General features: G+C 40.5%; 1 protein-coding gene across 6 annotated transcripts; it reads left to right on the top strand.

Moving 5' to 3' along the window:
• Positions 1-5,662: 5,662 nt before the first annotated feature.
• per2 (period circadian clock 2) lies at positions 5,663-25,274 on the top strand. 6 transcript variants are annotated; one of them, XM_034887839.1, is made up of 23 exons: positions 5,663-5,887; positions 8,151-8,605; positions 12,125-12,217; positions 12,371-12,525; positions 13,221-13,342; positions 13,493-13,694; positions 14,238-14,289; positions 14,777-14,919; positions 15,116-15,194; positions 15,319-15,425; positions 15,521-15,674; positions 15,802-15,916; positions 16,148-16,297; positions 16,616-16,706; positions 16,831-17,011; positions 17,275-17,399; positions 17,554-17,760; positions 19,120-19,386; positions 19,757-20,667; positions 21,994-22,216; positions 22,539-22,665; positions 23,408-23,558; positions 23,993-25,274. In XM_034887839.1, exons 2-23 carry the CDS (start codon positions 8,178-8,180, stop codon positions 24,194-24,196), a joined length of 4,287 nt encoding a protein of 1,428 aa, XP_034743730.1. In that variant the 5' UTR covers positions 5,663-5,887; positions 8,151-8,177; the 3' UTR covers positions 24,197-25,274. The 6 variants fall into 6 exon arrangements, 4 of the variants coding, with proteins under 4 accessions (XP_034743730.1, XP_034743732.1, XP_034743733.1 ...); XM_034887841.1 differs by lacking the exon at positions 5,663-5,887 and having other exon boundaries at positions 8,096-8,605; positions 16,834-17,011; XM_034887842.1 differs by lacking the exon at positions 5,663-5,887 and having other exon boundaries at positions 8,096-8,605; positions 19,757-20,658.
• Positions 25,275-26,963: the final 1,689 nt, after the last annotated feature.

Here is a 26,963-nt window from a genome sequence, read left to right as displayed (position 1 = left end):
AAAGGTCAGACGTTTCTTGTAGTTGGCCCCCAGGTTTGCACACATCTCAGGAGGGATTTTGTCCTACTCTTTGCAGATCTTCTCCAAGTCACAATGATTTTGAGGCTGATGTTTGGCAACTCGAACCTTCAGCTCCCTCCACAGATTTTCTAAAGGATTAAGGTCTGGAGACTGCCTAGGCTCCAGGACCTTAATGTGCTTCTTCTTTAAGTCACTCCTTTGTGGCCTTGGCCGTGTGTTTTGGGTCATTGTCATGCTGGAATACCCATCCACGACCCATTTTCAATGCCCTGGCTGAGGGAAGGAGGTTCTCACCGAAGATTTGATGGTACATGTCCCCGTCCATCGTCCCTTTGATGCAGTTAAGTTGTCCTGTCCACTTAGCAGAAAAACACCGCCAAGGCATAATGTTTCCACCTCCATGTTTGACGGTGGGGGTCATAGGCAGCATTCCTCCTCCTCCAAACACGGCGAGTTAAGTTGATGCCAAAATGTTCCATTTTGGTCTAATCTGACCACAACACTTTCACCCAGTTGTCTTCTGAATCCTTCTGATGTTTATTGGCAAACTTCAGACGGGCATATATATGTGCTTTCTTGAGCAGGGGGCCTTCCGGGCGCTGCAGGAATTTAGTCCTTTATGGGGTAATGTGTTGCCAATTGTTTTCTTGGAGACTTTGGTCCTAACTGCCTTGAGATCATTGACCAGATCCTCCCGTTGTATTTCTGTGCTGATCCCGCACTGTTCTCATGATCATCGCAACTCCACAAAGTGAGCTCTTGCATGAAGCCCCAGGCCGAGGGAGACTGACAGTTCTTTTGTGTTTCTTCGATTTGCTAATAATAGCACCAAATGTTGTCACCTTCTCACCAAGCTGCTTGGCAATGGTCTTGAGGCCCAGTCCAGATTTGTGTAGGTCTACAATCTTGTCCCAGACATCCTTGGAGAGCTCTTTGGTCTTGGCCATGGTGGAGAGTTTGGAATATGATTGATTGATTGCTTCTGTGGACAGGTGTCTTTTATACAAACTGAGATTAGGAGCAATCCCTTCAAGAGTGTGCTCCTAATCACAGCTTGTTACCCGTATAAAAGACACCTGGGAGCCAGATATCTTTCTGATGGAGAGGGGGTCAAATACTTATTTCTTTCATTATAATGCACATCAATTTATGAAAGTTTTGACATGCGTTTTTCTTGATATTCTTGTTGTTATTCTGTCTCTCACTGTTCAAATAAATCCACCATACAAAATCACTGACTATCGGATAACACTGCCCAGATTAATGTGCTGTACACTGACACTACCGGTATGGTGACCCGCCGTAAAAAATTGACTATTATTGAAACTAAACGGAGAGAATAACGTTTGTGTGTGACATATTTAAAACTGCTGTTGTAGTGCAACAGGGGTCAAAAGATCTTGGACATTTTCTCTTCTAAAATATCTTTACAAAACCTTCTTCTCGTCTCCCTGTTTGATTAGTTAGCTTTTGCCGTTTTTTTTTCAAATTAAAAGCTTTCTGCTCTGATTTTACAGTCACAAGCGACCTGTCGTACATATGTTCCATATATATGATGTTTTCAGTGGGAGAGATGTGTTTGAGTCACATAGGCATGATGTGCCATCATTGTGCTTCTTTTATCTTGATAGAAAAATTATGATACATGCTTTTTCTCTGCTGTTACTGTGAAAAGAGCACCACTTCATGTGCGAGTGGGAGGAAGACTGCTGACTTTGTTTATTCTGTGGGAGTACACTTCTACCTCCTACTGCATGCACAACCTCCATGTATCAGGTTATTTATTGACTAGTGATAGATTAAAGCCCAAAATAGACTTTAGGTACTGTATGTGAATTTTTATGCCAGTTTTGTGGTATTCTGCCTGGGGAAACAACGGGCCTTTGCTTGTGACTACGTTAAAGTACAATAAGCCCCAGGGTGTCACATTTCAGAAATACCTACTCATAGTTGTCTGGTCTTTTGGATGAAAGAGAAGATTTAAATTTTTCAAAAATATGTAAGTAATGTAAATGAGTAAAAATGTTTGGGACGTTTTAAAAATAATAGATTTCAATTAAATTTGAAAAAAACCTAGTTATTTTGTGAAGACTTTAGATATAGTATGGCACAATAGTGGCCCCCGGGCCAAAAGGTCAATATGAAGACCGACTGCTTTGTACATTTGCCTGTTCTAAGTGCTTTCTATTTAATCTGTGCTTTTTTTGACAATCAAATACCAAATTGCACGGCTTTAATCTCTTTATACAAATTGCTTAACGGTTAGATTACCACATAAATATTTTTTTACCTCGTGACTCCCGGGTTCATTACCCTCCACGTGCTCAGCTACAGAGCATTAATTTTAGAGCTTGAGGTGAAGAGACACCAACCTTGCTGGCCTCAATGTGTAACATTGTTTTCCAGACGTTTACACATTCACAATCAGTTTTGTTTTTATTTAACCACATGATTGTCAGTATTCACTGCAACCAACTTGCAAGAGGATCCTACTTGACTCACTGTTTAATGTTTTCAGCATGCTGTTTGAGTAATACTAGCAGTTATAACTGATGATCATAGATGGTAGCTGTTCCACTCCACCCCCTCGTTCCGGGGATGCCCTTCTTTTTTTATAGAGGCCTGCTGAGCTGATTTGCGTCACTGACACACTTTTACTTTGATCCAACAAGGGAAACATTTACATTTCATGGTGATGTCTCATGTTTTTGAGCCATCAGGGATATTAATAATCTTACATGGGTGACATATTTACGATGGCTGCGTCACTGACTGCGTAAGGGGGGGACTGTCTGATATGACATGATGCTTGTCTCCAGTGGCACTCAAAACATTTCTATTTCATGTTAAATTGATGGAATTCTTTTGAAATGCTGAAAGACTATTTTAATTCAAGCTTTGCTTGTCGATAAAATGATTCCATCCAAAGGTCATGTTTCAAAGTACTGATAATGTGCAAGATTTTCCGTTTGTTTTGATTTTGTGCTGTTTGTTACATAATGGTTCACTTCAGTCTGATGGTGTGTCTGTAAAACATCAGAATGAGGCACTGAATATATCCCCTTACTTTAGTAGCAGTACATATGTATAAGAAGGCAATCCTTCATATGTATAGCTTTACATCTGTCTATACAGTTATGTTTCCATACATCTTTCTATACATGCATATCTATATAGCCAGCTGTCTGTTTCACATGAATGTGTGTGACTGAGGTATGGGAGTCTAAATGTGCATCCTACTTGGTTTTGGGGCTATACATGCTACACACTTCTCATATTTTCTCTTTGCATTGGCTCAGCCTGACAGAACACAAGGCAACAAGTACCAGTCAAGACTGGCTAGGTCCTTCTGCCATCTGGGGCTGGTCTGCTTCTTATCTAGAAACTTGTTTTTTTTGTTCAAGTATAGATCACATTACACATTCTGTTCCATCTGCCGGCTGGATACCAATCAAGACAACAACCATTTTGATTGGCTTATTTGTTGTTTGTTTCAACGGTTAATAATCACAGTATTTTTAAATAATAAAAGAGCAAAAACTATTGCCTATTTATAATGCAGTATGTTCCTTAATTTGACTTAATTGACCGCCCCACCTATACAATTTACATTTGTTCAGGTTTGAGATTTTCTTTCCATCCAGTTACTTCATTACAGAGTGAGAGAAATGCAAATTTCACACTAATGTATCAGCGTTAGAATGAGTCCGTCTCAACATGCGTCTTAAGTTATCACTTGTGATTAGATCTAATTTCCCCATTCTATAAACAAATAAAAACATACAGTATTTCCATTTATATAAACTAAATACATATTTAATGAAAAAAGTTTTTTGTTATTGTTGTGTGTGTGTGTGTGTGTGTGTGTGTGTGTGTGTGTGTGTGTGTGTGTGTTTGTGTGTGTGTGTGTGTGTGTGTGTGTGTGTGTGTGTGTGTGTGTGTATTTCAGCTGTTACATAAACCATACATAACAGAAACATGCAGTGCCTAATGAAAAAGTGCTGCCTTGCCGTCTTTGTGCATGTGTCTCCCTGTGTCTCTGTCAGTTTCCTTCAGGTGCTCCTGTTTCCTCACAAAGTCCAGGAAAGCAGACATGTTGCAGACAGAGACCAGCAAGACATATCACAATACAGGTATAAACACAACCACAATAATAAATTGTCAAAATCATTTAGTCCACATGTGTCAAACTCAAGTTCGGCCCCTCGCAGATTGATCCAGCGCGCATGTCCATTTAGAATGACAATAGACTGTGGCCCAAGACATTTTTCTTCAGTGTTTTTCCGACCTTTTTGCCCCGTTTCCGATGTTTTTTGGCCTGTTTTTTTTTTTTTTGCAACTTAATTTGTCGTTCTTTCTTATATGAATTTGTTTTTTTCTGACTTTTTGGGGTCTTTATATGGACCAAACTGTAAATGAGAAGATTATATGAGACATGCAATGATACAATAAAAGATGTTTGATTTTAATGATGAAATAATGTGAAATGTGAAAAAACATGTCTGGCCCTGGATGTGATTCTTTTTTTCCAGCGTGGCCATTCGTGGAATTAAGTTTGATACTCCTGATTTAGTCCATCATGCATTGTTAGACTGTATAAATGGTGTAATGAGTGTTGGCATCGGTCATTAAACCTTTGGTGACAATGTCAGTTCATAAATTTACCACTGGCAAGTGGTTTGATCAGCAGCTAGTCCAAACTCAGCCACTAGAGGGACAAATGGCATGACTCCTCAAAACAGACTTCAAAACAGCCATGAACATTCAGTTGACATTCATAATACAATTGTTGTCATTGGACAACAGCATGTTATGAACGTATTTGTAGTTATTATAAGGATCCCCATTTGACGCCTAGGCGACCAGCTAGTGTTCCTGGGGTCTTCGTTTTGGCATTGACAAATTATCATGCAAGAAATATGAAAATGTACATTATTGTCCACAGGCTTTTCAACATTAACAGATATTCAACTTAAAAAAAAAACTAAGAGAAATGTAGGTGACAAATCTAAGCTTTGAATCCAAATGTGCTAATAAAGCCTGATATCTTGAATTAAATATATATTTTCTACGTCTATTCATATTGTCTTCTGGCATGGGGCATAAAAAAACTCTGTAGCATATTAATGCAAGAGTAGTAAAGACAAATAAGAATTAAATCACAAAACGTGTATTTCACAATGCAACTGCAAAAACAACGCTGCAAAAACATCATTACATTGAAGTGTTTTTTTTTATGTAAGAATGACTGTTATTTAGACAACAGCCACTATCAAATATATCTGGTGTTATATCACTGTTTTTACCACAGTCAAAGAACTTGTATGACAAACGCACACACACACACACACACTTGTATAACCGTTTAGATAACAGTCGGCTGTAATGAGCCAACCATCGGCACCGATTCATTCACCGGTAGCTGCGTAGTAGTGGTTTGCTTTTCCTTCTGACACGAGAGTGGTAGCCGTGGGTTTACACGTGAAAGCGGTGACATCTTTATGTAAAAGGAATGACAGCCCTAGAGACCAGTAGCAGCGCGTAACGTCAGTCACCGTATCCGCCCTTGTGGGGGCGGGCCGCGCCTATTGGTTCACAGCGCTGTGTGGTACAGATCAACGGCTTTCTGGACCAATGGGCGAAGAGATGCAGGAGGCGCAGCTCGAAATAGGTCACTCTTGAGATCCAGGGCAGAGTTACGTATTTGGGAACTTGAACGGGAAAGAGCAGTATGTCAGACCCAACGGTCGGACCATCCGAGGACCGTCGCATAGATCTACACTTTCTCTAGGACCATAAAGCCCTGATAACAAGGCTTTTATTTTACGAAGACAGTGGGACCTGTTGAGGATTTGCCTTTTGTGAGGTTGGTGGAGTTTTACTTATATGGCTACGGGAGTGTAACATGCAATTTAGGTGTTGCTGTGCGATATATGTTTTAAAATGCGACAGGTGATGATAATATCACCGTTAACGCACTGTGCTCTAAATGATGTAAAATACTCTTTATGAACGTGATGCGTGAAAGTTGCATAACTGTGTCAGTGTGACTCAATCCCGGTCAGTACTACTGCAGCCCTGCCCACATTACAGCGGTGAGGAAGGAAGCCTTGTGTTGGAAACTGAAATACCCAATGCCACCAGTGACCTGCGCTCAAGTAACCTACATTTACATAAGGAGAGTAGATGGATTACGCAAAACACGGCCAGCCAATCACGGTGCTGCGAAGTTGTTATAGAACAGCTGAAAACAAACTGGTGGGAATGTCGGAGTCACGTGGTGCATTCGATGTGTTTTCTGGTTTCACATTTAAACTCCGACATAGCAGTGGCAGAAGGATAGGCTACTATAGCTTCACAAGTTTAACAATTCCCAAGATGTGATAGATTCCCTGAGAGGACTCTCTTGAGTCAGGCTGTTCGACGTAAAAATGTTACGTCGAAGAAATCGCTTCTTGGATGCATTAATTACTTATAATTTGTTTGAAATGCAGTTTACGACAGATTTTAGAAGGTGGATCCTACCTTAAAGTAAACTACTTAATCTATAGGCTATAATAGCCTACTGTAATTTATGTAGGCTATGCGTTCATAAATTATAAACGCGTTCCTTCCCAATACCGATTTCGACACCTGAATTTTCTTATGAGTACCCATCTGATACCAGCGTGTTAATAAATATATTTATGTAAGGTTCCCTAACTGAACTCTGGTGGTCTATAAACTAAAGACTTAGTATGCCCTTTGTGATGGGACAGGAAGTGACCATGTACATTGAGGCAATTGAACAAAATGATGACGACATACTGTAAATGCTTCCAGTAGGCTTTTTCTTACAATTAGACAAAAGACAATATTTTATGATTATTGAGAACAGCAAAAAATGGGAAAATAACGATGAGACAGAGGCAGGAATCTGTCTTTCCCCCGGTAAACAACAAACAACAACAAAAACTAACAAATTGACCAAACATAATAACATTTTAATTTCCAACCCTGATTACAGCCTTAACTCTAATAGTTTAAGCCTTCAATCTGAATGGAGTGTTCCATGCTTTTTATGTGAAATAGTAAATTAATTTTAAATTGGCTCTCTTAAAGTCCCCTAAGATTCACAAAGGCCAAGTGGGCAACATGCACCCAACATCCTTTGATAGCCCAGAATGATTTTTTGATTGCATTAAATGACTGAAACGGCCCAAGAAGAGTGTGTATATAACCTGTAATTGTGTTGTGTTTCTCATCTTGCCTTGTTAGCCACCTGTTGCACGTTGTACCCACCTCAATGCAGGATACAACCACTTCCCTGACCTAAGGCATCAAGTTCCTTGTGAGATAATTCTAAACTTAAAAATTAGTGGACACGTCATAGAAAAGCTATGTTACTCTCCTCCAATTACTTGAAATAGATTCAGTTAATGACTGGAAAAAAAAGAGATCAGACACATTGATGTGGCCTCAGGTAACCCCTACTGCAACCATGGATTTGACATTTATAGGCTATCTTCAGCAATAGTAAACAACTTAGCACACAGTAAATATATTACATAATGTCAGTGACCTCTGTTGTATGCTCTTTATTGATTGTACAGTACATGTACAGTATTTACTTTAAAAAAAACTTTAGTGCAATAAAACGTATAAACATATATTGCAAGTCACTGACTTGCTCAAGTAATACTTTAACTCTTTGCCTTTCTGAATATCATGCACATTGGCAGTCAGCTCTTAACTTTCTTATATAGCTCTGTTATCTGAGATGACACTGGTTTTGTGCAGGGCAGTGTTAAAAGCCTACCTAAAGCCCCAGAAAACTGGGCCACGCTGTCGGCCAGCAACCTTTTGGTGGCATTCAGATCAACACTGTCTAGTGTTTTAAGTGTCCCAGGGTCGATGATCCTTTGAAAGGGTTGGAGGGTTCAGATGGGACAGACCCACTGTTCTTAAAGGCCAACTGCACAAGGGAGCTTTTTTGAGTGTTCATGAAGAAGCTCCTGCAGGGCTCTTCAGAGGTGGGGGGGTTTAACCCTGCTTTGTGCCTTGTTATTACATCAGACAAAAGACAATCACACACCTTTTTGAAGGAAGATTGAAAATGGGGTGATTGTGTTCTTTTATCATCCAATTACAACTAGCCCAGGACAGCACTCCTCCTGATGTCGGAAGATTCAGCCTCCACATCCCATCCCTTCTCGGTTCTGGAGGACCAGAAAGGAGTCTCATGCAGCTCCATGCCAAGGGTGGCCTCAAGGTGCAGCGCCATGGCACAGCTGCACCGGATGGGTGGCTACAGCCAAAGTGGGCCTGACTTAGGCCTCCCCTCAGAGGGCAGCGACAGCAGTGGTCAGGACCCTCCCGCTTCGCCACCCAAGCATCGCAAGCCCGCCCGCACCCGTCCGCTCCCCGATGAGGACGTAGAGATGAAGAGCAGTGGGTCCAGCGGGAGTGGAACCGACTCACAGGACAATGAAAGCCACGGCAACAAGAGCAATGGCAACGAGAGCCACGGCCATTCGTCGACGAGCAGCTCCAATGGCACCAGTAAAGACTCTGCACTGCTGGAATCTTCTGGAAGCAACAAGAGGTCAGTAGTAGTTGTGGGAATCAAAAAGCCATCAGTAGACCTGTTTCTTTTTCTGACATGCTTACTGTGATAGTGAAGAAAAGAGGGATTGAGAAACTAGAACTAGTTCTGGGCAATATGGAGAAACTCAAAAATCACAATATTTTTGACCAAATACCTCAATATCGATACCGCAAAGATATTTTAGTGTTGACTATTTCTGCTTTCACAAAATATATAAACAATGAGACACAATTTTTGATAAATAATCATCAGTAATGTGGATATAATGACTAAGTGGGTAAAGGCAAATAATAGAACAGTTACTACAGTCTGGTAAGTTCAGAAAATAACATCACTTTACTATAATGCAGCCTTCAAAACCAAGAAAAGACAACACTTATGCCATATTAAGATATCCAAAATCTAAGACGATATCTAGTCTCATATCACGGTATTGATATATTATCGATATATTGCCCAGCTCTAACTAGATCTACGGTTCTTGTTAGCAGGATGTCACCTACGTGTTAACTGTGCAGGAATCCTCTCTGTATCTACTGATGTTTGGTCTAGTCAACTCTCCCTGACCTTCTTTGATGACGGTAAATTAAAGTAGGGATTCTTTTTTTAAATAAAACAGTCCTGAGCTGAAGTTTTAATAAGGAGAGTGAGGAGGCGGCAGCAGGAGAAATGAAACGGGGTGAAGGTTACTCTTTCAAATGAAATGCTTACACAGGGAAGCTGTTTTGTAAGCCGAGTGCTGCCCTCGTCCAAACAGCTGCATGTAAAATGATGCTTGTGCTTTCAGCCACCCCATCATAAAGCACACCTGCGTGTACATGACATATAAAACATTAAATAAGCAGGGAAATACACATTGATTGCAACACAGTACCTATACTCTTACATTTATAAGCTATGGCATCTAACATTAGGTCATTGTAACACAAAGAAGCAACATTAATAGCTGACAAATTATGCTGGACTTCACTTCTCTTCCTTTTGCCCTTAATTAACTTATTAACTTAACATATTCATATAGATGTCATATATATATATATATATATATATATATATATATATATATATATATATATATATATATATGTATATATATATATATATATATATGTATATATATATATATATATATATGTATGTATGTGTATATGTGTGTGTGTGTATATATATATATATGTATATATATGTATATGTTTTTTAGGCATAAAAAATAATGTCCGCTTTGCCTTCGGCCACCGCAGTCTTTACCTGATGAATGCAGCTATATAAGCACCGGATGTGTTTGTCAGCGTTGACTAATGTCTGTTATTTTTTTAATTGACTGAGCCTGTTGAGCCCATAGATATAAACCATGTCATGAATATGGTTAAACCTACTTGTTGGAAGACTTCTAAGTAGACAGAGTTTAACATGTTTAGCCAGCATCTTTGCTCCGAGTCGGAACAGCAACAGCAACAGCAGCAGGCATTTGGTTGAATCATAATGATAGAACATTTCCAAAATTCTGCCAGGAGGTGACCACAGTGTGACCAAAAAAGTAGTTTCAGACACAATGCAGTCTGCCCTTGAGTCTACCAGAGGAGGTCTGTTGTTGAAAACCAGATTGATGTCATCCGGGAGGCTGGCTTTGTCAGACGGGTTGTGTCATGCTTTCCAAAGACTTGTTGTTGCCATGGCAACCCACTGTTGTCTCTGTTTGTCTCTAAGCGAAGCAAGCAGAGTTGCAAGCTTTAATGTTCTTTTTCTCTCATTTTCAGCTCTGTATGTCTTACCTAACTTTACCATATTTTAAACCACTTCCCTTTGCTTGTCAACAAGCGAATTAGCCCGCTGAACACTTGGCACTGAAGGCTATATTTGAAAAAAGGAGATAGCTGCTGGGGCATAGAGAGGCTATTTGTATAGGTGTTGTGTATTCTAAGCAGATTATAGTAACCTGGGTTGTAGCTCTTAGAGCTGTTATTAGTTTTAAATTAAGCTTGTCACCTAAAACAGTGACAGAGAGAAACTACATACACACACAGTTCAGTTGACTGTCTACCTTCAGTTTGAATCGAACTGCGGTGTATAACTACATGATACACAGAATATTCTAGAGCCTTGGAATTGCTTTTCTCTTTTGGGAAACAAATACCAACAAATTCAGATCTCAGTCTCTTTCTGGAGCCTAGTGCAGTGTGCAAGCTGAACAGAAGCTGAAGTTAGTGCTATGCTAAAATAATTAAAGACTGATAACATTTACATTCAGAAAACTAAGAAGGTAAATTTTTTTTAAAATAATTTAATAATATTTAAATAATTAAATTTTAATTTTGTAAATGCTTTTTTTGTGCTCTGTCCTGTCTATATACACTATACACTTGATAGAATAACATGCCTGCTTGTGCTTAAGAGGCTATTTGTATAGGTTTTCTCTATTCTTAGCCAGGTAAGCATGTAATAAATAGCAACCTGAGTTGTGATGATTCAGTGTCTCTGAGGGCTTTCGATTGTACTGTATTAGTGCAAGTGCTGTGTAAGCTTGTAGGTTAATGCAGTGGATCAAACACACGTACACACACACACACACACACACTCATCTGGTCTTAACATGAGTCTTACTTCATTGTGTCTCCACCAGAAATACATTAATCTTTGTTTTAAAAAGGATTTCACTAACAGGCAGATATAAAAAAAAAAAACATGATTGTTTTTTTTACTTACTTTTTTACTTACTTAGTTTTTTTTTTTCGAACTTTCAAACCACCTCACAGTCTTTCTCAGTGGTTGGGGTTTGCTCAGATGTACCAGTACATTTATTCACACTTGGAGCATTAACCAACAGATGAATCACTTTGCATTGCTCTGCTTGTTACAAAGGTGTGGGAGAGAACATGCCATGTGGGAGAGAAGGGATGGGAGAGAACATGTCATATACTCACTGCCATTTGGTGATAAGAGTAGTCCACCGATTTATGTATTTTTTGTGTGTAAATACTCCCAGTCAGGGGTCCAGGAGGGTCAGATGTCTAAGGGAGCCAAGATTCAGAAAGGTAGCCTGGAACAAGCAAGAATTTAAGAAATCTTTTGCCCCTGCTCCTAGTTGTATTTAGGCCCTTAATTATTGCAGTATTGGTGCTTTCCTGCTGTGTAGCTACACATGCACTTAAGGTCCACAAGGAAGTGAGACAGACCTCAGACTTGGATTGTGATTTCTTTTATAGCCTGGCTGCTAAATGAGAGTAAAGCTGCCACTTCACTTTGACAAAAGCAGGCTTTGGACGATCTATTTTTGGCTTACTTAGCTATATTGTGAGATTGAGTATGTTTTTTTTTTTAATTATAAGGTAACTTTCTTCTGTTTGACTACCAATATGGACTTTAATTTAGTGAAGGAGGAGTTAAACTCAGCCAGACTGAATTAGAATCCGTTTTAAGTCTTTTTCTCTCTGTTTGTGTCTCTCTTTGAGGTGATTGGTGTAATCTTTTTGTCTCTGTTTTGTTCAAGTTGTTCAATTGTTCTTCTCTCCCCAACAGCTCAAACTCTCACAGTCCGTCTCCTCCAAGCAGCTCAAACGCCTTCAGTCTGCTGAGCTCAGAGCAGGATAATCCTTCAACCAGCGGCTGCAGGTCAGAGCACCAACCGTCACTATAACACTGAAAACCCTTTACACAACAATGGGTTTTGGTTTATTATACGTTTTTATTATTACTATTTTTAAGGGAATAGTTTCCTTTTTGCAAAATCTGACTTGCCGCTCTGTGTGTTGGTGCAACTTGCAGTAGTCAGGAGTCCGCCAAAGCCAAGACCCAGAAAGAGATGATTAAAACTATGAAAGAGCTGAAGCTTTACCTGCCCGCTGAGAAGAGACACAATAGCAAGTCATCCACATTGAACACCCTCAAGTACGCACTGCGCTGCGTCAAGCAAGTGGAAGGTAAAGGACATTCAGATCCCTCTGTCTTCTCTCTGCTCCTGTCTTTTGTGTTGCTGCCAATCTCTACACAGCTTATATTAAGGGCCTGTTCCTATTTGTTTTTGTTTGAACTGTCTATAGTTGAATAATTCACTTCACACCAATATGTACATTTATAAATTGTGTATTTGTACACAGTAATGTCTTTTCTTTGGAAATCAGGAAGCATAGTAGCTAAATGAGATCCCCAAAACAAGAAATAAAAGCAAATTTGTGCAGGAAGGAACATTGTGTAGGCAGGTCTATGTGTAATGGTCTGTAGAGGCTTAACCCTTGTGTTGTCTTCCCGTTAACCATTTGTTTTTCTGGGTCAAACATTTGATGGAACATTTTTGTCACTTGTTGTCACCTCGTGTTTTCTTCAGTTTTTTTTCTTCTGCGCTTTATTGATGTTTGTTGTTTTTTTGCAAATATTTTTGAAGCTTTTTCTGTCAGTTGTCACTTTTTTCAAAGTTCTTTTACCTTTTTTGGTTTTTATATGCCATAAAATTAAATAAAACACCCATATTCAGTAAGATTAGTGAACTGATCATTTATTTTACTTGTGAAGACCGTTTTTTTTATCAGTCTGAATTGATCATCTTTTTGTCACCTATTATGTATTGTATAATATGTTGTGAGCAGACTTAAGTAAAATCCCTATGTGTGTGTTGCAGCCAATGACGAGTATTACCAGCTCTTGATGACCAATCACAGTCAACCTTCAGTCCTGGATGTATCCTCTTACACGATAGAGGAGATAGACAGCATTACTTCTGAATACACCCTCAAAAACAACGTGAGTTACAGAATTATCTTTAAACTAATACAAATATAAAAATCTCTTTTAGTTGCATATACTGGTGTGAAGGTTTTACTGACTGTGTTGGAGCAGTTGGGTACAGGTTTTGTCATTTATCCCACCATTTGGATTTTGTCTCCTCAACAGGTCTTTTTTGCCGTAGCCGTGTCTCTCATTACAGGAAGAATAGTCTACATTTCTGATCAAGCTGCCTCCATCCTCAACTGCAAAAGAGAAGTTTTCAAGAAAAGCAAGTTTGTGGAGTTTATTATGCCACAGGATGTTAGTGTCTTCTACAGCTTCACAACGCCCTACCGCCTGCCCTCCTGGAGCATGTGCACTGGAGCAGGTACATATATGACAGCTGCAAGGCTCTCTGCGGATGCAGTATCAGTAATACTTGAGACTCTCTAGATCAAAGTAGTAGTTAAGGAAGATGACTGTGAAAGGGATGATCATTCACACTTTCAATTTTTTAAAATGCTTTGCATACATAAAATATGAATTGTAGAAATAAATGACTGACTTTATTTAAAAAAAAAAAAAACAAAGTTGGATAGAATGGACTGAGCTGTCTCATGTGCTAAAGTAAAATGGGCCACTGAATGGGAGAACTCATTATATCCTCTCCAGTTTATGAATGCCTCGATTGGCTTGTTGGTCCGTAACCTTAAATCAGGCCCAGAGTTGCACTTTATCTGTTATTGATTTGTCCTCATTAATATATTTTGGCTTGCAAACTAAATTAAGCCTTGCGTCTGTTTAAAAACATTGCATCTAAGTGCAGAGCTGAAGGTTGCTAGATCACCTGCTGGAGCTTAAACCCTGATTAGCATTCGGCCGGGTCTTGTTGCTTTTAAAATATTTAAAACATGTATTTTTCCCGTTTCAGAAGCATCACCGTCTGACTGCATGCAGGAGAAGTCCTTCTTCTGTCGCATCAGGTGTGTGTGTGTGTGTGTGTGTGTTAGTTTGAACGTGGCGGTGGACCATCTGCTGCTCCTACCTGTTTGCCGTTTTTATTCATACTGTCATTCCTCTCTAGATGTTTTTTAATTAGTTTGTGACATCATATTGTGTACTGAAATACATGCTTTTTCCAGGACACACACAGAGACACACCACACACACCTTACTTGTTTGGAACTTCCATTGACTTTATCTTTCCAAACCTTTAATCTTATTTTGATGGAAATTACACATGTCATCACACTTGAGCTATCCAACTCTATAGAACAGAAATTAAAGAATGCACACACAACTCTCATTCATTTTACACAGATATGAATGGATCCATAGCTAAGCACTGCCCTCTTGTTTCCATTAACTTAGAAATCCACAAGCGCAGACAGGAAATCTTTGTGAAAACTTGTACTTTCATGGGACAACAATCCTCATTTTTATTTATCTTTCCTTCTAACAAATTTCTAGTGGTAGTAATAAGTGTGAAGGCAATCTGCAGTACTATCCATTCCGCATGACACCCTACCGGATGAAGGTCCAAGACACAGTCCATGCTGAAGACCAGTTCTGCTGCCTCCTGCTGGCTGAGATAGTTCACTCTGGTTATGAGGGTGAGAACAATTTGTGTTTATTAATTGGAGGTCCTAATTAATCTTGAAATTGTGAAATTGCTGTTCATCTTTGTGCCATACTGCCCAATCACGATACTGTACTTAATATTGGACTAATAAACACATATACAAATGCAACATATACAAATTGCCAGATTTGTACTTAAGTAAGAAATCTTTTCTCTTCCTTTTGAAGCACCCAGAATTCCAACAGACAAACGCATCTTCACCACCACACACACACCGAGTTGTTTGCTTCAGGATGTGGATGAGAGGTAAGTCACTGTGGAAGGATTTACGTTTGAACTACAATATTCTCACCTATCACAGAATAATTGAATTGGTGCTTTTGCTTGCCAACTAATTGAGCGAGTTGTCATGTTTTTTTGTGTAAATCAGGGCGGTTCCTCTCCTTGGGTACCTCCCCCAAGACCTGATTGGCACACCATTCCTCCTCCATCTGCATCCCAATGACCGACCAATTATGTTGGCCATTCACAGAAAGAGTGAGTCCTCAGAATTAAGTTGATTTCAGAATTTAGTATGTCTGCACAGGAAATATGTTCCTATCATGATCTGACTATTTGGGCTTTCTCTGCAGTTCTTAAATTTGCAGGACAACCATTTGACCACTCGTCCGTCCGGTTCTGTGCGCAAAATGGAGAATACGTCGTTCTTGAAACCAGCTGGTCCAGTTTCGTCAACCCCTGGAGCCACAAGGTCTCCTTTGTTATCGGAAGACATAAAGTGTGCACGTGAGTATTCCTATCTTGCTGATATACAGTCTATATTGCCTGTCAATAAGCCACTCTTTGAATAGATAGGAATTTCACAGGTTATTATACTGTAGATGGACATTTATCAACCATGTGTTTTTACCAGGGGCCCCGTGAATGAAGACGTTTTTGCAGCCCCGGTGTCCGCTGTCCAGGAGATGAAGACCATGGACTCTGACATCCAGGACATTACTGAGCAGATCCATCGGCTCCTGCTACAGGTGAGAGAGAATAAAGGACAACAACTGACACATAGTATGGATTATAGAAGAATGGGTAGTTTATTAAGGCCTTAAAAAGTAACTAGCATCATTGAAATAAATGTAAACAAATGCACATACTAATGTATAGCTGAGGGATAAGAGCAGCATCTTACTTAAAAAAAACCAACACACACACACACACACACACACACACAACAGGTTTGAAATTGTAAAACATCTTTCTTTCAGCCGGTCCGCTACAGTGGGTCCAGTGGCTACAGTAGTGTGAACAGAAATGAACACCCTGTGGGCATGAGCTCCTCTAGTGAGAGCCTCAAAAGCGGCAGCGGGAACAAGATCCAGCAAGAGGAAGAGGAAGTGAGCGCCAAAGCCAGACCGGTGAGTAAAGTTTAGTATGTGTGTTTCAGCCCATGTGGTCCTACTACTTACCCATGTGGCCAAGAAACTGGGTTGTTATTGTTCTTATGCACAATAACTGTCCATGACTTGATTGTTCTTCAACTGAATGGGTGGATAAATCTACTTTAGTCTGAAGTTTAAGATTTGTAAATATTCATGGAAATGAATGTAACCAAGTTGGCCTATTTATTCCACATTCCTTTATTTTTTGATTGAAAAGAATTAGCAAAATGTCCTACCAACATATTTGAAATCAGATGACCCTTGAGTCTTGAGTCTTGTGTCTCTATTTCACAGAGAAGTTTTCAGGAAATCTGTAAAGGAATACATCTTCAGAAGAGCCAGGAGCAGCAGACAACCAGACCAGACATCAAGAAAAGCAATGGCAGTAAGTCCAGTTCATAACTACCTGCACATTTATGTTTAAATAGTTGAGAACGTGTCTGAGCCAGACAGTTTGAAAGTTGTTATTCATATTTGTTGAAATTGACCCCCTCCTGGCTTGGTTCCTGTAGAGTCTGTACATAAGAGCTCAGCGGTGGTGCGGCCCAAACACTCAGCAGCTCCCCTCAACTGGAAGGAGACAGAAGCCATTATGGAGGAGAGTAGGTCCTCTTCCCAGGAGGAGACAGCCTTCAATGACCCAACCGTCTACTCCTACCAGCAGATCAGCTGTCTGGACAGTGTTGTCAGGTACGGAGATAGACGTGATTTTGAAGGACGGTACTCGTGATCTTGAGTAGGATGTAATTTGAACCAAGCCTTGTACAATTAAATTGTATAGGTTATCCAACCTGTAACACGTACTTAGGTGCTTATGGTAAAGCCATATAAAATAATTGAAATGCTACAAAGATAAGGTTTCAAAACCTTTTGATTTTCACCGCTCCTTTTGTAATATTTACTACTCTTGTAGATAGCCAGTTGACAATAATTTGTTGTTATGATTCTTGTAGGTACTTGGAGGGCTGTAAAGTTCCCATCACAATGAAGAGGAAGTGCCAGTCTTCCTCTAACACTACTTCCTCCATCTCAGATGAGGACCAACAGAGAGGACCTAACAGCATGCAGGTGTCTGAAGGTATGTGTCCCCGATTCAGTTCCTATCAATATTTAGCAGACATTTATTGTCACCTCATCAGACAAAGCTATGGCCTCTCCTTTTAAACTCTTCTCTCAAACTCTACAATGCCAGTTCCTTGTCAGTATCTCTTGTTCTCTGTTCTCTTTGGCAGAACCAGCCTTGTTGAAGGATCACTCTGTGCTCTCCATATTGGATGATCAAGACAAAAAGTCCAGTGACGCGGCCACAGCGGTAGTGGGCACTTCATTGCCCCTACCTGTACCTAACAAAACAGAAAGCGTGGTGTCCATAACCAGCCAGTGTAGCTACAGTAGCACCATAGTGCATGTTGGGGACAAGAAACCTCGACCAGACTCAGGTACAGTGCAGTGAAAAAGTATTTGCTTCCAACCTGATTCCCCTAGTGTTGCATATTTATCATACAAAGATATCTGATTTTCAGACACAATCTACTATTAGACAATTAAAGAACTGTAACATAGCTTATTAGGTAATTTACTTAAGTAAAAAAAAAAGTTATCCAAAAAACACCCATTTAAAAGGGTATTGGCCAATAAAACATAATTAGCAGTAATAACTGCTAACTATGTGTACAAATTAAAAATGTAAAAGTTTAACGTCAGTTGTGTGGGGGATTTAAGCCCACTCTTCTTTGCTCTGCTCAGACACGGTTGTAGATTAGAAGCATCAGCTTATTTTTGCAGGCACAGAGGATATCAGGAACAGGGCAAATGGTTTTTCACAGCACTGTAAATCCAACTTTACGTGCGTCCTTCTATGTGTGTATGTGTGTAGTTGCGTGCTATCAGTGGATGCTTGGCAGGCTGTATCTCACACACAGAAAAAGTCAACTCTTCCCACTTTGTTACATTATTATTTCTACTCAATGCGCATAAAACGTTTGCAGGGTAATTGGATTCCGTTTAAAATAACTGCAATGGTGGTGATATGTTTTTTTTTAATTTTTATTTAAACTAACATGCAAAAACTCAGTTGCAATCCTGACAATCATCATCAACAAAGTTAATGTTGATGATCTAGAAGATGGACATAATTAGCTTAACCGATACTAACAGTGTTCAAATATAGCTTTATTGCAGGCCCACAGGCCCATAGTTGATTACTCACTGGCTACATGATACATGATGTGCATCAAGGAAGTGGCTTGTTAAACAGCTCTGATATAAAGCGTATATAAACAGTAATTCAGCACCTTGGAATATAATATTGTTCCACAACATTGAACTTCATTAGATTGTTTAAGATCTATGAAAATGATGAACAAAAATATAAAACAAGGGGTGTCTTGGTAGGCAACTGGTTACAGTGCATGCCATTTACAGCAACGTCCCGGGTTCTATTCAATCTTTGGGCCTTTTTTGCCTTTGTCTTTAACACTGTATATAATAATATAGAAACAGAAACAAAATCTGTACAAATCATTGTACATTTTTCTACTAATATTAAACCAAAGCCAAATGATCTACCCCAAAATGGAAGTATGCAAGTGAATAATATCTGTGGGGTTCACACTTTTTCCCATTTTTTCGAGTTGTTTTTTCATTGGTGTCCAAGACCAGCCACTGCAATGCTTGATCAACACTGCTTTTGTCGTTGTCACTGCCAATGCTAAACTGCTGTATTACACAAAACTCCACCTTTCCTTGCTTTAGAGTATGTTAAAGGCTTTTCTTTGCTGTCACCCTCTGACTTACAGATATCATAGGGGATGTCCAAGGAACAGGAGAGACTGTAGAATCCAGCCACAACCCCGGTGCCCCTCTTTCTGTTGTTTCACCTCCCGTTCAGGAGAGGGAGCCCTATAAGAAAAAACTTGGGTTGACCAAACAGGTTTTGGCGGCCCATACCCAGAAGGAGGAGAAGACCTTTCTGTATCGCTTCAGGGAGCATCAAGGACTCACAGCACTCAAAGAAAACTGCTCTCAGTACCTGGAGAGTCAGAGAGAACAGATCGCCAGCGATGGTAAGCCTTTTAAAGGATAATGGCAGTTTATTACAACTTGGGTGTCATTTTTGTCTGTCTAGCTGTAACATTATTTTTTACTCAAGTTAATTGCTGGATCTGTCTGACTGCTTATATTTTTAGCCCCAATAGACTTTTTTGTAGAGATGTCACTGTGTTCTCAGACCTCTGCAAATACTTAGTTGAATACAGTGTTATTATAAATGATAGCAATGATGGCCAAAAATAAGACCCAAGTTTTAATCCAATGGAATTTCCCTATTACTCTGTAATTGTTACTGGCAAACTGTAAAGTTTTCAATAATAATTACTTTCGTGAAATTCACAAAGTACTCCACAAACTTTTTTTTGAATCCTCTCTGATATTTAGCTGTACCTGCTGCTCGGCCCCACAAGGAGGGTGGACCGAGAGTACTGCCCACTTCGCGGCGAGATGCACGAAATAAAAGGACCAAGTCAAAGCGAGCAAAGCAAATGGAGTCCTCAGAAAACACAATGTCCCATCACAGACAACATCTGCAGCCTCCTCTTCTAAACCTCGGCCTTAACCCGACCTCATGGTCTCGTTCTGACACCTCACAGTCAGCTTCTCCCATGGCCTACCCCTCCGTGGTGCCAGGCTATCCGCTCCAGGTTTACCCCGGAGCCAATTCCCTACCTCCCCACACAGACGCCACTCTACAAGGCTTTGGGCACAATCAGGGAATCCAGTCCCCTCCCTGTCCCCCATCTATCCATCCTGCTCCCTACACCACCCCCATGGTCACCCCCATTGTGGCTCTGATGCTGCCTATGGCCTACCCCACAATTGCCCCCGGACTGCCACCTCCACAGCCAGTGTACCACACAGTAACTGGTGGCTTCCCCACCCAATTGCCGCCTTTTGGCCAGGCTGCCTCTCCAGGCCAAGGGCCCTTCACCGAGCCACCTTCATTCAGTGTTCAGAACCAGTTCCCCACCCAGAACCCTTTTCCTCTCCAAACAGGCAGCCTGACCCCGTCGTTCTACTTTCCTCCATCCTTGGAAACCTCAAAGGTCCCCGTGGTGGAGGGCCAGTCTCGCTCCACTTCGCCACAGTCTGGAGGAGACGGAGGCCAGGCGTCCCCACCCCTGTTCCAGTCTCGGTGCAGCTCACCCCTCAACATGCTGGCGCTGGACCTGTCAGTGGAGCAGCAGGACAGCACAGTGCTCTCCTCTGGACAAGGGAACAATGCGGCTGAAAGGGAGAAAAGAACAAGTGGCAACCAGGTCAAGGAGAGGGAGCTGAAGCAGGTAAACAAGGTAATAAACCTCTTTTTGTTTGCTTTCCTGCTTTTCTTTTTCTCTCCTTTTCCTTCCCAATAGCTCCCATTGCCTATGACTGATATTCTTTACTTGTAACATTCTTAAACTGTCAAGATAACATGTCAATGACCTGCTGAACTTTATCATTGTGGGTTGTTTAAACTCCAGTTGGTAGGCTGTGGCATGGGACTTTTTCATATGTGATACAATTTATTCATGTCTCTCTGCCTCTCATGATTTGATACCATTGTCAAAGTGATTCCTCCACATTATTCCCAGTCAGTCTAGACTCCTCAGATGAAATATTATATTATTATCCCTTACACCCTTTAGCCATCTCTCAGTCTCCTTGGTCCACCTGGACCTTTGGTTTGTGAGGCCTCGCCCCCGGGTCTGAACATTCTTGGGATAAAGTGTACTCTAGGCTTGCAGCAAAGAGGTAGGCAAATCATCGGAAAACCCCCACATTCCTCCAGTCCCGTTCTTACCTGATCTTATTTCAATCAGGAGAGACATAATTGTAGACATGCAAATAATATTTATTGTACAACTTAAATAAAATGTACAAAGTCTTTGGCAATTAGACTCCATTGCTATATGAATCTTTCGTGTGTGTATGTATGTATATACTTTTTATATATATATATATATATATATATATATACACACACACACACACACACACACACACACGGGTAGAGAACCATAACACCCCCCAATGGGATCTAGACCCCGGTGGTGGCAAAGGAGTCCGAAGACCAGACCGAAGGAGGCTCCGGACCAGTCAGCTAGAGTAGATGATTGGAGGTGGAGGGTTGCACTTTTTGCCTGCAACGACAGCTGAATAGCAAGGGGAGAAACAGATTAAAAGCAGGGTTGTGACTCTGTGATTGGCCCTTGCCATTGTGTACCAATACTGATTGGTTTAACAGGAAGGTGATTTGAGTTAGGTAGAGCATTGATTAAGAGTGAGGTCTACCTGCAAGGATTTACGCTGAGCTACATATGTCAATTATAACTCTGTTTCTCGTTTTTCCTTTTCATGACTTAATTTTTAATTCTGCAACGTTCTTGTCTATCCATCCCTTTGCTGCATGTCGTCCCTCCTCTCTCTCTCCTTCCCTGTCTTCACGCTATCCTGTTGATTAAAGGCCATTAAAAGCCCCAGAAAAGAATACTCCCAGTTGAGTCTTCAAAAATGCAGAGGCAGAATGCAACACAGACAATAATACTGCACCTTTCTTTCTGTACAGTCTGCTAACCAAAGGTATGAAGAAAAAGTTCTTCTTTAATAGCGCGTTTTTTATGTTTTTGTTTTTGCAGGGAAATTCACATGGTGACGGGAACAACAGTGACACCAACTCTTTGTCCAGTGGCGTGTTGGACATTATTCCTGATGAGGACTCATACTCAGGCACTGGCTCAGCCACCTCGGGGTCCATGGGCTCAGGGTCCAACGGCTTTAGAACTTCAGCCAGCGGGACGTCCAACAGCGGGACATCTAAGAGCAAGACGTCAGCCAGTGGGACCTCCGGCAGTGGAAAAGGTCTGCACCTAAGTTTCAATCTTATGGATGATGAAATAAGTTCAACTTCACACATTCTCAACAAAAAATGAGCAGGAAACACTGAATACAAGTAGCAATACATTTGTTAATGTGCATTCCATATCACAAGATTTACAGATGGAAAAAAAGAAAATGGTTACAATATCAAACCCAGAGATTCAATGAATTCAGAAGTATGTCCATAAGCTATAGTGCAGTGTAAAATATAAAGAAGCTTACCAGCAACCACTGGCATGTGCCCTTTTAAAGATATTGTCTTTGTTTCCAACTTGTTAATACTGTACTATTTGGGTGTTCTCAGGAAGCAACAACAGTAGTAAATACTTTGGCAGCGTGGACTCGTCCCAGAACAGCCAGAAGGTTAACGATCATTTGAGCGTCAGCGAGGGACAGGCCGTGGCGATGGACCAGAGCGAACACTTCATCAAGTATGTACTGCAGGACACACTGTGACTGCTCACCGAGATTCAGCCTATATGTTCAATTAGAGATAACTGAAGCCTAACTTACAGGCCAGTTGATGTTGTCTTTGAAGTCACTAGATACATGTACAGTAACTCCTCCTATCATAGCTCTTCTCAGAGCTGTTGTCCGTTGTATTGCTGCTCACATATCTCAAAACGAGTGTTTTGCTTTCTTCAGGCCACACCACTAAATATACCAATAAGCCTTTTTTTACTGAAGCTGTCATAAAGCCATCACATACTCCTGCACACCATTTCTGTCCTGTGTAAAAGGCCAAACTGGTATTTAGCATGTTTTGTTTAACTGTTGGTATTTCCTTGCAGTTGCATTGCCTAGTTTGTGAGGGACAGCTCATGAAATAGGAAAAAGAAATGGAATCAGGAACTCTTAGCAAGATTGTTGCTGGACCACTAGATGGCACACTTACATTAACACAGAGTCATTAGGTAGGAGGTGCCTGACATTGAATTAGACTGTGGACTAAATGGGAAACATAGGTTTCAGTTGCAAACGCTTCAATAGCTTGAGATAATTACAAAAAGAAAAGCAATTGTTGTTTTCACCGTTAATGATTCTCCAACATTAGGAACACATCATCCAAACCAACTTATTTGCAAACCCCGCCCTCATAAATGATTGTCATATACCGGCTGTTGGGCAGAGGATTGAATGTGGCTGTTTTTTGTGTGTTTGCTGTATCTGCAGTGACATCCAGAGAGTGCTCCAAGAGGACCGAGAGAAGCTGTGGCTGCTGCAGAAGAACCAGCCACACTTTTCGGAGGAGCAGAAGATGGAGCTGGTGGAGGTCTACCCCTGGTTCAAGAAGGGAGGTCTGCCCAAGGCAATAGACATCAAGGTAGAATGAATCTTTATTTATTCCACACCGTTCAATTCATTTTGATTTAGTTAGGCTTCACAGTGAAATATGTGCAAAATCAGGGTTTTAGTCCAGATGGTTTTACACTTGTTTTATCTATCATTTAATTTTAAATGGTTGACATTTTTCTTCTTAACAGTTTATTAGATAAATTGCATTAGGTTATATCAAACTGGTGAAAGTAATTTTAAGATGTTGTCTGTTGAGGAGACAGTATTTTAGTTCCTGTACTGTACGCTGGTCAGAGTTAATCTGTTATATCATTTGGATATTATTATTTTTTTTTTTTTTGGCTTGAGATGTTTCTTGAAAAAAGAAATAGTCGGAGTTGTACACCCCCGTCTTTGTTATTGTTTCTCAACCAACTTTTTCTACGTTCCCTCTCATCTTCTCATTTTATCTTTGCTGTCCAGACGTGCTCCTGCTGTGCCGGTGTGTCAGAGTTAGCAGCAGCAGAGGAAGTGGCGGCGGCAGCAGCAGCAAAGGATCAGCCAGACCAAGACATTGGTGATACAGAGATGGGGGAGGTCAGCTGCCAGGGGAGGCCCAGAAAGGAACCCTCGAACACTCTACTGATACAACCAGCTGGACAACAAACTTCTCAAGATTTTCAGTGAGATGAATCATCCCTTCAGCGTTTTGTTTTTGTACAAATGAAGAGGGACCTAGTTTAGTTAAAGCATCATACAGGCCCTTTGTTCTTCACACAACTTTATTTCTGTTTGGCTGGAACAGTCAGGACTTTTGCAGAAAGTGAATATACAAGTGCTGGACTGTGAGACTATGTATGTTCATGAATTTGTCTCTGTGTAGCACTTAACACAGCGCAACATATGCACTGATCACGAGAGGCCGAGGCCAATAAGGGAAACGCTATATGTGCTCATACACCAGGCAGCACAGTAGAGGTTAATATACACCAACCAACTGGAGGCCGCTTCATGCACGTCAGGAAATGGCTTTGTGGTGTTGTAAATGCTGCAGTAAATGAATGAATTCAGCATTTTGTGACGCGATTTCCTCAGTTACATCAACGGCGTGCTACGTCAGCATGTGGTGAGAACAGGTGGAGTTAAGTTCCGGCCACTCCTGTCATGAACAGCCTAAAGCACCAAATGAAGAGAGGATTGCACTTTGTAGGCTACACTGGAAGAAGATGGAAAACATGAGTTAGGAAATTAAAGTGCAAAAAATAAAACTCCCACCTGTATACAGCAGTGACCAGGCCTGGACTCATCTGCAATTGGTGAAGCTTCCGACTGGAAAACCTACTCGGATTATTCACTAAAGTAGAAATAGTGAAAATGCAATGCAAGAAGTATAGTAGCATAAAATGTAAAAAGTGCAATTGTTACTGATCCCCAGGCACAGTGGAGGTGCTGGACACACTAGAGACTGCACTAAGAAAAGGACAGTCGGGTGAAACATGTCCTGTAAAGTTACATCTACTCACCAATAAATCATGTTATATTATTTCTGAGAAAGTATCTTCAAAATTAGCCTTTTTTGAGTTGCCAGTGTGACTTTATGCATATTTCCATTCAGCATATGTTTCACTATCAGCTGTGAAACTTATTAAATCCTTGTGTGAATATATGTAACAGTTTTTGACTCTAAGCATTTTTTATTTTTTTACATACGCCGTTTCTGTATGAGACTTTGGGGTTTTTATGTTATTTATGGAAATGCCTGCTTCAAAAAACAGCAGGACCTAGATGATTTATAATCACTGTAAATACTATTTTCAAAATGTGAGTTCTGTCATTATAGATTACTATATAAATACTAGAGTAGTATGTTGTTTATGATGGGTGATAAATATAAAGCCAGAAGAATATTGATGTTTTCAGCAGTTTTCAAAGTGTGCAACATAACACTTGAAATGGTCTGATGTTACCCCTCATAAATATGGAAAAGAGCCTCTCTGAGCATCCTGTGGAAGTGTCTGAAGCTCATTACCGTTTTGTGTAGTCACCTCAGAAGTCTAAGTTTAGGGTTATTGCACGGGTGTAAAGTAGCTCAGATAGATGTCAAGTGACTGTAGAGAACTTTCCGCCACTTTGAAGCTCATGTTATCATTTGAGACGAAGCTGGGCTCTTTTCGACAACTTCAACATTTCCTGAGTTTGTCTTTCTGTTATCTGAAGGGACTTTATTTTTTTATCGCAAATATTTTGTTAAATTTTCTCTAAATAAAAATGTTGCCGAACTTACAGTGACTGTTGTGAAATGTTTGCATGACACTGTTTTTTTTTTGCTCTCAGGCCCTTAATGACTATGTCAGTGGTTGTTCGCGCAGCGAGGAGCGCGCATATTAGTTTAAATTGGGCAAATACTAGACTAATTTAGGATGGCAGCTGTTAATGGGCAGGTGACCAAGTAATGAGTATTGTCTATAAACAACTTCGAAAACAATTGCCTGTTTGCAGCAGATCAACGCTTGACATGGCGAGGAGAGAATTGATCAAGGCATGAACTGAGTGAAAGTATACCATCAAAATGGACCTATTTCAATGATATTAACAGCTACTACAGATACATTTAAATGATAAATATGGGCATACTGTTAAAACAAAATAAAATTCGAGATGTGTTTTTTTTCCATCCTGAGGTCGTGATATTCACCTTCCCAAAGCAAATGGCAGTCTGACCTGACCGCCGAAACAATAGCTGAGATGTAATCTGGTGTCTTTCTCTGCAGACAGTCAGATCCTCCAGTCCACGGCTCAGCAGGCCGGATCAAAGCAACCCCTTTCCCCCATCTCCCCCTCCCCCTCCACTGTTCACACCTGAGCAAAATTACCAAACTGCCCTCCTGCAGCGCTCATTTGCACCTCTGGAGATTCGCAGATCCGGACCTAAGCGGACAGTAGCCTGCCAAGTTCGTCATCCAGCCATGTCGTGTTAAATCTGCAGCGATGCAAGAAGAACTTGTTTTAAAAGTAAAAATACAACTACTTCTACAATGGTGGCCTAATAGCATATGTACTACTATTACCGTTGTTGATGCATTACCGTGTAGAGAGGATATTGTGCTACAAAAGTTTCAATCTTCAAAGTAACTATAGATATAACTGTAGTGTAGTTAAAACCGCATCTCTCTGAGATGTGGTGAAGGGTAAGTAAGCTATAAAGTGGCATAGCACAGAATGGAAATACCCAACTAAAGTACAAGTATGTTGTAGCTAGTCAAGGTAAAGCTAATTTAAATGTATTCACATTGTTGCATTTTCATCTATCTGCAAAGTAGCTAAGTGATAACCAGCTGTCAGATAAATAGTAGTGGATGAAAAAATACTATCCCCCCCCCCCCCCCCCCCCCCCCTGAAATGTAGTGGGGTGGAAGAATACAGAAGCAGAAAATAGACACATAAAGGACCTTAG

The sequence above is a fragment of the Etheostoma cragini genome, chromosome 12 (genome assembly GCF_013103735.1).
Source record: "Etheostoma cragini isolate CJK2018 chromosome 12, CSU_Ecrag_1.0, whole genome shotgun sequence".
Classification (NCBI taxonomy): Eukaryota; Metazoa; Chordata; class Actinopteri; order Perciformes; family Percidae; genus Etheostoma; species Etheostoma cragini.
Note: the sequence above shows the minus strand (reverse complement) of the source record. Positions and strands in the feature narration are given on the sequence as shown.